The 12266-nt window shown below is 45.6% G+C and overlaps 1 protein-coding gene across 6 annotated transcripts in view; it reads left to right on the top strand.

Annotated features, from left to right (window-relative positions):
- The window catches only part of PSD3 (pleckstrin and Sec7 domain containing 3), a 158915-nt gene that overhangs the window by 57557 nt on the left and 89092 nt on the right, over window positions 1-12266 (top strand). For all 6 annotated transcript variants that reach the window (XM_080986707.1, XM_080986705.1, XM_080986706.1 and 3 more), the window contains 3 exons: window positions 513-625; window positions 4059-4117; window positions 9289-9378. In XM_080986707.1, coding sequence (XP_080842833.1) covers window positions 513-625; window positions 4059-4117; window positions 9289-9378 — 262 coding nt within the window. The remainder of the gene's footprint in view (window positions 1-512; window positions 626-4058; window positions 4118-9288; window positions 9379-12266) is intronic.

Raw genomic sequence — 12266 nt, forward strand, 5'->3', positions numbered from 1 at the left:
AAACTTGCAATATTTGTTTGACTAGGTAGGGGTAAAAGTGGGAGCTGCCAAGCTAGCAGTTTGAAAGCATACCAGTGCAAGTAGATGAATAGGTACCACTGTGGCAGGAAGGTAAATGGTGTTTCCATGTGCTCTGGCTTCCGTCACAGAGTCCTGTTGCACCAGAAGCGGTTTAGTCATGCTGGCCACACGACCCAGAAAGCTGCAGACAAATGCCGACTCCCTCAGCCTGAAAGTGGAGACAAGCGCCGCATCCCGTAGTCGATTTTCGACTGGACTTAACCGTCCAGGGGTCCTTTACCTTTTCACTTTACAAACGTTGGATAATGTGTGGTTGCTCTTTTGAACCATATTCAGTTCTTTGAAAATGCTGTCCTCTGTTTCCAACCTCAGTACAAACATCTTTAAAGGCTACAGAAATTTCTGGCCATTGACCGTAGTAAAATGACTTGACTTGACTCTTTAAAGGCTGGTTTAACTCCCCCCTCCTCTTTTTACATTTTTTTCCTCAGGACATTCTTCAAAGCCTTTTCTCTTATTGGAGAAACTCAGGAAAGAGAGCGAGTTTTAGTTCATTTCTCCAACAGATACTACCAGTGCAACCCAAATGCCATTTCCACACCAGGTAATTTTACTTCCATTGCTTTTAAAACATTTCCATTCCTACCTTTCCTCAGGCAGAATTCAAGGTGGCTAGCAACAGTAGAAAATTAAAGCAACATCACAGTAATGCAAAGATAATAATGCAGGAATGACAACAAAGTCAAGGGAAAACAAACACACCCACTCAAAGCAATTCCCAGTAAAATTAGAACAATTTCCCAGCGAAGCATAAACACACTGAAGGCCACAGTTTGGCTTTGGCACTTGTCAGATCAAACGGTCACTTTGATTGCAACTGAGTCACTCCAGTTTTTTGAGATCTAGTTGGGGAACAAAGGAAACCTAGTAAACTCAAAGCAATAAGGCAAGATAGAATATGCTATTTGTTGTCAGGATCAAGAATTGGTTAGGACTAGTGTTAGGTATTTCCATTTATAGGAGGGAGATACCCGGATAGCAGCCTCCCGCCCCCCACCTGATGCCCTCTAGATGTTTTGGGCTACAACAATCCCAGCCAGCATCTGAAGAGCTCTGGCTTGGGAAATGATTAATAATAATACATCGTATTTGGGTGTTGAATGCCCTTGTCTCCCACTTACAGCACCACATCTTCTGCCACATTGCTTGGTGTATGTGGACCAGCTTCTTTCTCTCTGTATGAGGAAGGTATTTTAAAGAGGTGGGCTGCTAGTGTGTGCTGAACTCTGCCCCTGTGCTTTTGCCCTGAAGCTCCTTGGCCTCAGGTGCTTTTCTCCCAGCTAGGTTCAGTGAAGCAAAAAAGTACCGGGGTGGTTGGACTGTGCAGCATACAATCAGCAGGTGTGGATGGATTCTGCACCACCTGATTTTGTTCCTCTTTGCAGCCATTTGTTGTACAGGTGACCTAAGGGAGCACACCCAAACCTCCAGATGTGTTTCAGTCACTGTCACATGCAGTCTGAGCTAAGAAGCTGAACAGAGAACCATTTAAAACTTGCCTCTACTATGAACTCAGTGCAGGACTCTAATCAAATCCAATTGAATCTCCCCACTCTCCACATCTGCAGCGGGTTAACAACAGCAGGAGCAGCAGCAGCAGCAGCAGCAACAATAGTAATAATACTGGCCTGCCTCACAAGACTTACTGAGAAAATTAACACCTTAAAGCACTATAGAAATGCTATATTGTCCATGAAACATTATATCTTGTCCCCTGCTCTCTCCTCCTTTGCCACCAAAGGCTTTCCTGAGCCCTTCTGGTCCCATCTTACCTGTCCCATCTGTCACTCTGGCTGTCCTTTGCCTGATCTCTGACCCTCCATTCCCTGCTCCTGCTTTGCTCTGCTGTTCAGTATAGGTGGTGATGAGGATATGCCAGAGGCAATGTTGATCTCCATTGATCTGTAGCCTATCCTACATTACTAGGGACGCAGGTGACGCTGTGGTCTAAACCACTTAACCTCTTGGGCTTGCTGATCAGAAGGTCAGCGGTTCAAATCCTCGCAACGGGGTGAGCTCCCGTTGCTCTTTCCCAGCTCCTGCCAACCTAGCAGTTCAAAAGCACACTAGTGCAAGTAGATAAATAGGTACTGCTGTGGTGGGAAGGTAAACGGAGTTTCCGTGTGCTCTGTTTTCCGTCATGTGTCCTGTTGCACCAGAAGCGGTTTAGTCATGCTGGCCACATGACCCGGAAAGCTGTCTATGGACAAATGCTGGCTCCCTTGGCCTGAAAGCAAGATGAGCGCCGCAACCCATAGTCACCTTTGACTGGACTTAACGGTCCAGGGGTCCTTTACCTTTAACTTTTACCTACCCTACATATCCCACTTTCCTTTCCCCTCCATGGACTTTACCCAGGTACTGATCACATTCATACCTTGGGTACTCCCAGACTATCTGTAAATAGCTGCAGTAATCTCTAAAGGCAACAGTAGTGAGCACTAATGATCTAAACTGAATACAGTGGTACCTCGGGTTAAGAACTTAATTCGTTCTGGAGGTCTGTTCTTAACCTGAAACTGTTCGTAACCTGAAGCACCACTTTAGCTAATGGGGCCTCCTGTTGCCGCTGTGCCGCTGCTGCACGATTTTTGTTCTCATCCTGAAGCAAAGTTCTTAACCTGAAGCACTATTTCTGGGTTAGCGGAGTCTTTAACCTGAAGCGTATGTAACCCGAGGTACCACTGTATATAACATGTAGCTCCAGAGGCAGTTTATCTCTCATTGCCAGATGCTGGAAATAAACAACATGGAGTAACTGTTATTGCTGCGCCCTGCTTAGGAGCTTCCCCACTTGTGCCAGGCGCTGTCTCTCAGCATAACCTACCTACCTCACAGGGTTGTTGTGAGGATAAAATGGGGAGCTGGAGAGCCATTTGTGCTACTTTGAGCTCCCTGGAGGAAACGGTGGTGTATAAATGTAATAAATAAACAAACCAATAAGACATTAAAAAATAAATCTGCCCAGTCACTTTAGAGGCAGCGCTGAGTTGATGGAACAAGGCAGTTATTTTCTTCTCCAATTAGTCCTCCTCCATTGTGCATTTGCTTTATAGAATAAGGCAGCCCCCCCCCCACCAACATCCTATGATTTAATGTTGTCATTGGGGGAGCACAACGGGAGAATGAAAAGGAAAGGCAAAGGTAACAAGGTGAACAAGTGCAGTTACATAGGCTTCGTTAGTTTCTATTGGAGGAGTGTGGATTAAGGAATTTAGTTAATGGCTTTTGTGATGATGTAGGTTTAAAGACGGGGAGGTAGTCGAAGACAGGAGTGCCTGGCATTCTGTGATCCATGGGGTCATGAAGAGTCAGACACGACTAATCGACTAAACAACAACAACAACAAAGTTTAAAGACAGGAATTTAATGGGGGCAGGAACAGAAAGAGGTGGCAGCCTGTGGGTGTTCTGCGGGGTGGGGTGTTGTTGAAGGTATAAAAAGGACCAATCCTTTTACATTGAATTTGGGCTAGTCTGGTGTTGGGGACAATGACTTCAGTGAGACTGAATTTGGTTAAAACCATTGGCTTAACTGGACTGTAGATTGGGTTGTAAAAAGTCAGACAAAACCTTTGGAAGGTCAGCTTACATGGCTGAGGTTGATATTCACGGATCTTTGACATTTGTGGAGCTTTCCTTCAAAGCATTGTTTAGGTCCTAAACTTTAGGAGGTTTCACCTTCCCCCCCACAAAGGAAAAAATTGGGCTAGCTGTTTCTCCCTTCCTCCTTATCAACCCTTATGACTTCATCTCATGAGACGGTCTCTCTTGATTAATGTCATGCATTTCTTTATAAGCAAATTGCTTTTGGAAGAAGAAGGGAGTGTTAATTAGGCTTCAGGGGGGTCCCAACTCAACGTGAATCATTCTTTCATAAGCAGATGTGAGTAGTAGGAAGTGTGATTTCTCTCCCCCACCCCACCTGCCTATGTGACTTTCTGTGTGTCATGCTTGGGGTGTTTTCCCCCCCTACAGATGGAGTCCATTGCCTCACATGCGCTATCATGCTGCTGAACACTGATCTCCACGGCCATGTGAGTATTCTGCAAATTGTCCTGTTTGCTCAGAAATTTTGAACTGCTCTTTCAGTATTCTTGTTGCGGTTGAGTACTCACTGCTCAAGTACTCGCAGGGTCGGGCTGAAGCAGCCAGAAAGATTTCAGGTGACATTAGCAGAGGTGGAAGGCAATTGTGTGAAGAGCTTGTGAAACTGGCAAGGGAGCCAAAACCAATATGAATATGTCCCATAAGAATGAGGGCAAGGCGGGATGCAGTGAATTGGGCAAGTCTGGAAACCCAGTAGCTCGTAACAGGAAGGGCAGGTAAAAGAACAGTTTCACAAGCACAGAGGACCAGCCAGATTTCGGGCACCAGAAAATCGCCCAGACTAATGGATTTCAGGAGACCCTGAAAGATGCAATGCAAGGAGTGGATTGGGATAGGCCCTCCTTGATCACCTGATTTCCTTACTTAGGGTGATGTGCCTGAAAAGCTGGATGTTCCCTCTTGGCCCCAGTTGTATAGGGAGCTGATGTCTGGCCTGCCAGACCATTCAAGCCCCAGTGCAAGCAGAGCTCGTAAATCATCCTCACAGCACAAACTACTCTCACTTCTGAATCTGAACGCTTGGCATCCCTGGCTTGTGCACAAAGGGAGGCTATATATAGATGGCAACTTCTCAGAGATTTGGCAGCCATATTACAGAGCCATTCTTATCCAAGATACAAATGGTCATGTTTTTTTCTTTGTCCTACCAGGACCTCTGTCAACCAAATTCTGTCGTGCTTATTTAGCTTTACTCTGGGGAAAAAACCTGTCAATAACTCTACAGAAGTGTGAGCGTCATTTCTGCAGGAGACATGTATAAGTTCTGTTGCGGCTGTTTCTCGTGCTTAGCAGAAAGTTCCCGGGGGCACTAACACACAACCATATACCCCAACAGTTTTGAACAACTATTTTAAAATGAGTTTTAAAAAATGTTCTTATGTGACCTTTAAAAAAAGTACAAAGCTGTTTCTTATCTCAACTGTTTGGCCTGGGTTGGGGTTAAAACTGACTGGGACAATAGTTGTGTGCCACATGGTCACAATGTTGACTGGCTTCCCACAACTGTGGCAAGTTCCTGCAGCTGAGAGTGGCTGAAAAGGGAGTAGTGACTCACCTTCATTAGGTTTGTACAGTTACCCATCAGCCAAGGCTGGATCAGTGTTAGTGACCTCATAGAGGTGAGGGGGCAGTCACTCTTCTTGCTTCATTAAAAAGCAAAGAGAAAAGATCTACACGTATCCTGAATATTAAAATGTAATTTTCCATGGCATTGCTTTGCTGCAGTGTCAGGATAACTTGTGGGCACTAGGTGGCAGAACATGCATAGCGTTCTCTGAACTGTTCATGCATCATCAGATGAAGGTGCAAATTCCTATCTGGGCCTTGCATTTTAAATCCACATATAAAACAGGTATCACCATTGGCCAGAAAGCAAAGGGTCACATACTTGAGCTCCGGCTGTCTGGGTGAAGAAGAGGTCAGATGCCAAGAGGCCCACCTGAACCAACCTGAAACTAGCTACCTAATTTCGTGCTTGTTTCCCTGAGTGCCAGAAAAGGTCTCTTGTTTTGGGCAACTTTCTGCTCTCATCACAAACTTAGGGCTACGTATAAAATAGGGTTACCAGATGTCCCCGTTTCCCGGGGACAGTCCCCGGATTTGTGGATAAGTCCCCAGACAAATTCCATCCCCGGATTTCATCTAATGTCCCCGGGAAACGCAGCAGCAGCAGACTCAGCAGCCCGGAGCAGTCAGCTCTGGCAGGCTTCAGGAGCTGCTGGGAAGTCCCCATATGATGGTGGCGCAGGGGCTCTAAGATGCAGCTTCTGGGCTGCCTCCACCTTGCCTCCAAAAGGCAGTGTGAAGCCTCGCTTCCCAGCTGAGGGATCCCCGCCGCCTCCTGCTTGCACGCAAGTAGGAATGGGATTGGGGCTGCTCCGATGGAAAGGGAGGCATCGCGCTGCCTGAGCCGAGCCGCTGCTGCCGCTCTCAGCCCTCCTTCTCCGCCTTGTATGCCTGACCCACCGCACGCTGCTTCCCCATTACCACCAAAGAACAAACAACTCTGGGGCTGCCCAGGCTCTTGGGAAAAGGAGATAGAAGCCTCAGAGGAAGGGGAAACGTGGTGGTTGAGGTCAAGTTGGCACCAAAATCCCGAATGTGTATTAATTAATTAATTAATTAATTAATTAAAGTGTCCCCAGATTCCTTGAAAAAAACCCCTGGTAACCTTAGTTTATGGAATGTAACTCTTATTTGTGGTGGCGGCATTTTACTGAATTTCTTTACAGGGGGTTAGAAATTCCCCCAAGAGTTTCATGTGGTTGAGACTTGCCATCAGTGGTGGCAAGTCCCACAGCTTTTTAAGGGCACAGCTTTTCTTAAGGGGTAGGATGTAGGGGAGAGGTTGTTTAAAAAAAAAGAGAGCCTTTTGGCTTGACTTCGTTGCAAACTCAACCCTATTTTCCCAGAGCTGCTCTTCTCAGCTAAGTTTCCATCGCCTTCTTTCTGTTGCCGCCCTCTGCCTCATTTGCCCACACTCCCATTTAATTCTATTGGCTGCAGCAACTCATGTGGTTTTGTGAATGACATCATGATGTACTTCAGATCTGATGATATCACATGTGCTCATCAACAAAATTATGTGGAGTGCCACAGCCAGTAGGATTAAGCAGCCACCTGGGCAAATGAGGTCGAGGAGAACGGAGGCGGCAACGGAGAAGAAGGGAAATGGTGCAGAGTAGCAGCAACAGCCATGAAAACAGAAAGGGTGCCAAACAGCATTGAAACCGCACAAATATTTGTTAAGGTGAGTAGTTTGCTGTTAATCTGGCCGTTGTGAATGAGCAGGTTCTGAAGTTGCTTGCACAAGCTGCTTCCACATGGTTTTTAGCATTCTGCTTCTCCCACTAGAACTCCCAGTCACTTCCTGAGGGACCCATGGCTTTGCAGGGAGTGCAGGGGACTTCACTAGTAAGTTCGAGAGCAGAAGAGCCCCTCTGCCTGCATACTCTGGACTGAAATCCAATATGATTTGGTGATTTAGCCATTGGTGAAGCCTGAGAGATACGTAACTGGAGATTTGATTTCCAACATTTTAGATTTCATCTGAAGCTGAAATGCACTTCCTTTCCGCCACCTCGTTTTGCTAAGTGTGAGAAATGTGTAGGGCCAACTTTAACTTGATAAAGCAATATTTCCCCGTCACTTTTGTGTCTTCCCTTTCCTTCGGAATGCTTATCCTAACTGATAATACTTTTTGTTTTTTGTATTGCATTGTTATTCTAGGTGGTAAGTTGGGCATTTATTGCTTGGAATGTAAAACATAGCTTGGAATGCATTTAACCAGATTATTTGTTTCCTAACTATAATTCAGTGCTTCATCCTGTAAGCATGTATCAGGATTTTATTTTATTTTTAAACTGTTTTTAAAATTTATATACATCTTTTTTTCTTTTTGATCCCAAAGTGGTTCACCATACATGAACACGCCCATCAATTGCAGTATTTTTCCATGTATAAGGCGCCCCATGTATAAGATGACCCCTAGTTTTTTGAACCCAAAATTAAGCGGGAAACCCTAAAATAGAAGTAACATTCTGGACAATCTGCAGCAGCAAATTGTTGATCTTTCTTTGGGCAATCGCCCTCCAAGTTTCCAGCATGAGGTGCATGCAGTGCATGGTGGTGCAAAGGGAGTGGCTAGAGCACCACACGCTCACCACACACTGAGAGCCAGTGTGGTGTAGTGGTTAAGAGCGGTAGACTCATAATCTGGTGAACCGGGTTCGATTCCCTGATCCTCCACATGCAGCTGCTGGGTGACCTTGGGCCAGTCACACTTCTCTGAAGTCTCTCAGCCCCACTCACCTCACAGAGTGTTTGTTGTGGGGGAGGAAGGGAAAGGAGAATGTTAGCCGCTTTGAGACTCCTTCGGGTAATGATAAAGCGGGATATCAAATCCAAACTCCTCCTTGGTGGTGGCTGCTGCTGTGGGGAAGGAGGCTCCTGAATCAGACGCCGAGGGAGAGCCTAGGGAAGGCAGCGCTCGCTCTATGCCGGCCCATGCCGTTGAGCAAACCTAGCTGAGGAAGGTGGTGAACGGGCTGGGGGTTTGAGAGGGGAAGAGAGAGAAAAAGTAAAGAAGGGCGAAGAAAGGTAGCCAAGGCTGTTCTCGGTGGCGGCGGCTGCTCTTAATCAAGTGGTCAAGCCGGTGGGGGCTTCAGGAGGCGAGCCAGTCACCAGCGCACAGCCCAGAGAGGGAGGGGAAAGGGGGTGGTGGCAGGAGGGAACGCCTCAGCCCACCCAAGCCAAAATCCCGAACATTTGCTCAAATATTTTAAACCTCACCCCCCGATGCCCATGTTCTGTGTATAAGATGACCCCCAATTTTTTACTCTTTTTTATTTTAGCAAAAAAAAATAAAATGGTGCATAGCGCAAGTGCTTGAATTGCACAGGGCTGTATGAGAAGGAGGTCCAGAGTTTCCACTTCCACCAGGTTTTGGATCCAGCTTGGTTAAAGAGGAACCCTGGTTTGCTTTCAAAGTGGCTTAATGTTGCTGTTGATGAAAAGGGAGTCCTTGATCCCACAGTCCACTGGCTGAAAAAGAGGGCTTTAAAAGAAACCTCATAATCGGCAATAGAAAAGCTTCTTTCCCCTCTTTTGGAACTTAATTTTGTACAGATATGTTCCATTTTTGTGAGGTTTTAAAATATATATCTAGCATAACTTTCTTTTCAGCTTGTCAATTTCAAGCTCTTGCTCTGGCCGCATGATTCCAGCTTTTGTTTGTGGCAGGACCTTAACGTTTTTGGGATGCAACTCACTTCCATAAAGTGCTTTGATGGCCATGGTTGAAAAGCCTGTGCAATTGTTAAGATTCATCACCACCATTATCCTAGCAGGATCACTTTCCCGCTGATTCCCCCTTTCCCAGTAGGGTTGCCTGTCTATGCTGATTTGTATTTTGCAGCTGTGTTCATGCAGACACCCTTACAATGTCTCTTACCCTGGGATTGATGCTAACAACTTGGTTTTTAACTTAACATGGGGGGAAATATCAATTAGAGCTTTTAATATGCAACTCATTTTATAGGCTACTGTCCTTTTCTTTTCTGAGAATTGCATTAATATTTATGTGTCATTTATCTTTCAGAATATTGGCAAAAAGATGTCCTGTCAAGAATTCATTGCCAACCTTCAGGGAATGAATGAAGGCAAAGATTTCCCAAGGGAACTCTTGAAGGTGAGGCACTATATTATCTTTCCGTTGTGGGAATACAGCATTAACTCTAACTCTGCCGTCCGGCTGTGCTAGGGTGATGCTTTCAAAATGATCGAGCTTCTTGTATTTTAATGATTTTTATTTGTTCGTTAGAATGAATGGTAATACATTGATAGTGCCTGCTATATGCCGATCACATTTATCTTTGCTGTTCTAGTTATGGACATTTATTTTGACCACTCCTAGTGCAGCTGATCCCACACTCTGCACTGGGAGAGGGGCTGAAGACATTACACCAGCACGTTGGATTCTGCCGCCATTCTAGGACAGGGATGGACAAGCCTGAGGCTTGAAGGGCCTCCTTTGTTTTTGTTTTTTACTAGAATCTCAAGCTTCACCGGAGCCAAATGATGGTGCATGGCGGCTCTTGGATATTTAGGACGGTATGCACCTTAAATAATTTTGCACAAGCAATTATTGCTTACTCAATGGGACTTTCCCCCTCTTCCCCTCTCCTTCCTCTGCTTGCACCTTGTGTCATCCTCAAGTCTGCTCCAGGGGGTTGGGGAAACCCCCAGAACAGATTTAGGGGTTCAGGAAGGAGAAGGGGAGAACATTTAGTTGCACTGATGGAATGTTCTCCTTAGTTCTGTGTTGAATTCTCCCCGTAAGGCTGTATCCACTGATAGTCATATTCAGAGTAAGCCCATTGAAAGTAAGGGGTCTGACTAACTTAAGCTTCTTAATTTCAGTGGGTCTACTTGGAATAGGACTAGCATTGAATACAACCCTTAGCGTTAAGGACCAGAGTTCCTGTGAGCACATGTTTAGAGCAGACATTTGTTTTCAGGATTAGATCTGACCTGACAGTTGTTTTCAGGCATATGTCTGCACACACACATAGTTTTCCTGCAAGCTTTTTCTTGGTTCAGTAACCTAATGGGGGTGGAGGACCATTTTCGTGTTTGCTGCTGTTTAAACCATTGGGAGACGAAACCTCACTTGCCGATCTACTAAAAACTACTCCCATGGTCTACCAATAGATCATGATCTGCCTATCCCTGCAATATGATACTTGGAGCAGGAAAATGTGATGCACCATTGATGTGTCATGGCTGCCAATGCTTACCCAGCAGCATTGTACCAAGGGAGGAAGTAACAGATGGACCAACGTTCTCTGATGCAGCGTGGGTTATGGGTGCAGCAGTATCCCAGAAGCATTGCCATTGCCCAGAAAGCACAATCCCACCCCTGAACCCTGACTCACTGAACAAAGAGGAGGACAGGATGTCAGCAGGCAGTGCTAGTATACTATCTCACAGTTGGAAACAGAATACCTGTCTTACTTTTGGGAGATGATTGAGACAATATATGCCCTTCCTTTCTAGTGTAAGAGTGAACAGTGCACCTCCAGTTTTAATTTAGAAAACATGTGGCTTGAGTATCAAAACTTTGGCAAACATTGCCTTAATATTAAAAAGGTAAAGGGACCCCTGACCATTAGGTCCAGTCGTGACTGACTCTAGGGTTGCGGCGTTCATCTTGCTTTATTGGCCGAGGGAGCCGCCGTACAGCTGGTCATGTGGCCAGCATGACTAAGTCACTTCTGGCGAACTAGAGCAGCGCACGGAAACGCTGTGTACCTTCCCGCCGGAGCGGTACCTATTTATCTACTTGCACTTTGACGTGCTTTTGAACTGCTAGGTTGGCAGGAGCTGGGACTGAGCAACGGGAGCTCACCCCATCGCGGGGATTCGAACCGCCAACCTTCTGATAGGCAAGCCCTAGGCTCTGTGTTTTAACCCACAGCGCCACCTGTGTCCCTTTGCCTTAATATTAGTCCATGCTTAAGTCTTCCGAGGATCATGGATCTGGTGTGTGTGTTTACAGGAAAATGAGTTTAGAGGTCTGAGTGAAATTGTTTCTGGCCCAGTTGTGCTCGCAGGCATCTTAGCATGCCTTAGACTTCCATGTGCTTGTTAATCAATAAGATAGGAGCAGAAGAAACTGGATTCCTCTCCAGGCTTCTTGATCAGGGCTGTTTTTATGCATCATTGGAACCTGCACGGCACCAGAGGCCAGATGTAGCAAGGACAATGCACAACAGGGGCCATTTGTTCATATACGACTCCCAATCCAATAAGGTATATGGAGGCAGATCTTGCTTCAGCACTTGAATTCTCCAAACTCGATTGAGACTAGCAAATGCCTTGTGTAATAAGCGAAAGCAGAGAAAGCCAGACAGGCTTTTTATTAGAAAGCTAAGGCTGCCTGCGGAGTATTTATGGTAACAGGGTTTTTTCTAGGTAGCTTTGGAAAGAAGGTGCCTTTGGGCTTTTACATTTGAATGGAAGATATAATTTGAGATTGGGACATTCTGTATGGTACACATTACTGCTTTTCTCCCCTTGCGTGCTGAGTTGTATATATGTTCACTCAATTTGTTCCAGCAGACGAATCTGAATAGTTGGTGAAGCCTGGGTTTGAGGTGCTGAAGATTCCCCATTGTCGGCACTAATAGGAATGTTTCTCTTTCTTTTGTCCGATTTGCTTGTGCAGGTAGTGCTGGTTGTTACTGCATTTGGTTTGCAATGGAAGAATTTTTTTTTAAATGATGTTTTGGTGCACAAAGAAGTGTGGCTTGAAGTCCTGTAACACCAGCAAAGGAAGACTTATGTTGATTTTTTTGTCTTTCCTTTTGCTGTGATCCTGAATGAAACATATTGATACTTGGAATAGAAAATTGCTGTATACTGTTGATGCCCCCTGCACTGCAGTTGGAATCTGGAGGGTAAACTGGCCTAGAATTTGGTCTAGGGAGGGTTAGGAATAGCAAATCATTTCTATGTCTGAAGCAATGCAGATCTGGGCCTGAGTGGAATTGGGATGGAAAGTTTCGGGTAAACTGC

This window comes from Podarcis pityusensis (assembly GCF_964106645.2).
Source record: "Podarcis pityusensis genome assembly, chromosome: 17".
Classification (NCBI taxonomy): Eukaryota; Metazoa; Chordata; class Lepidosauria; order Squamata; family Lacertidae; genus Podarcis; species Podarcis pityusensis.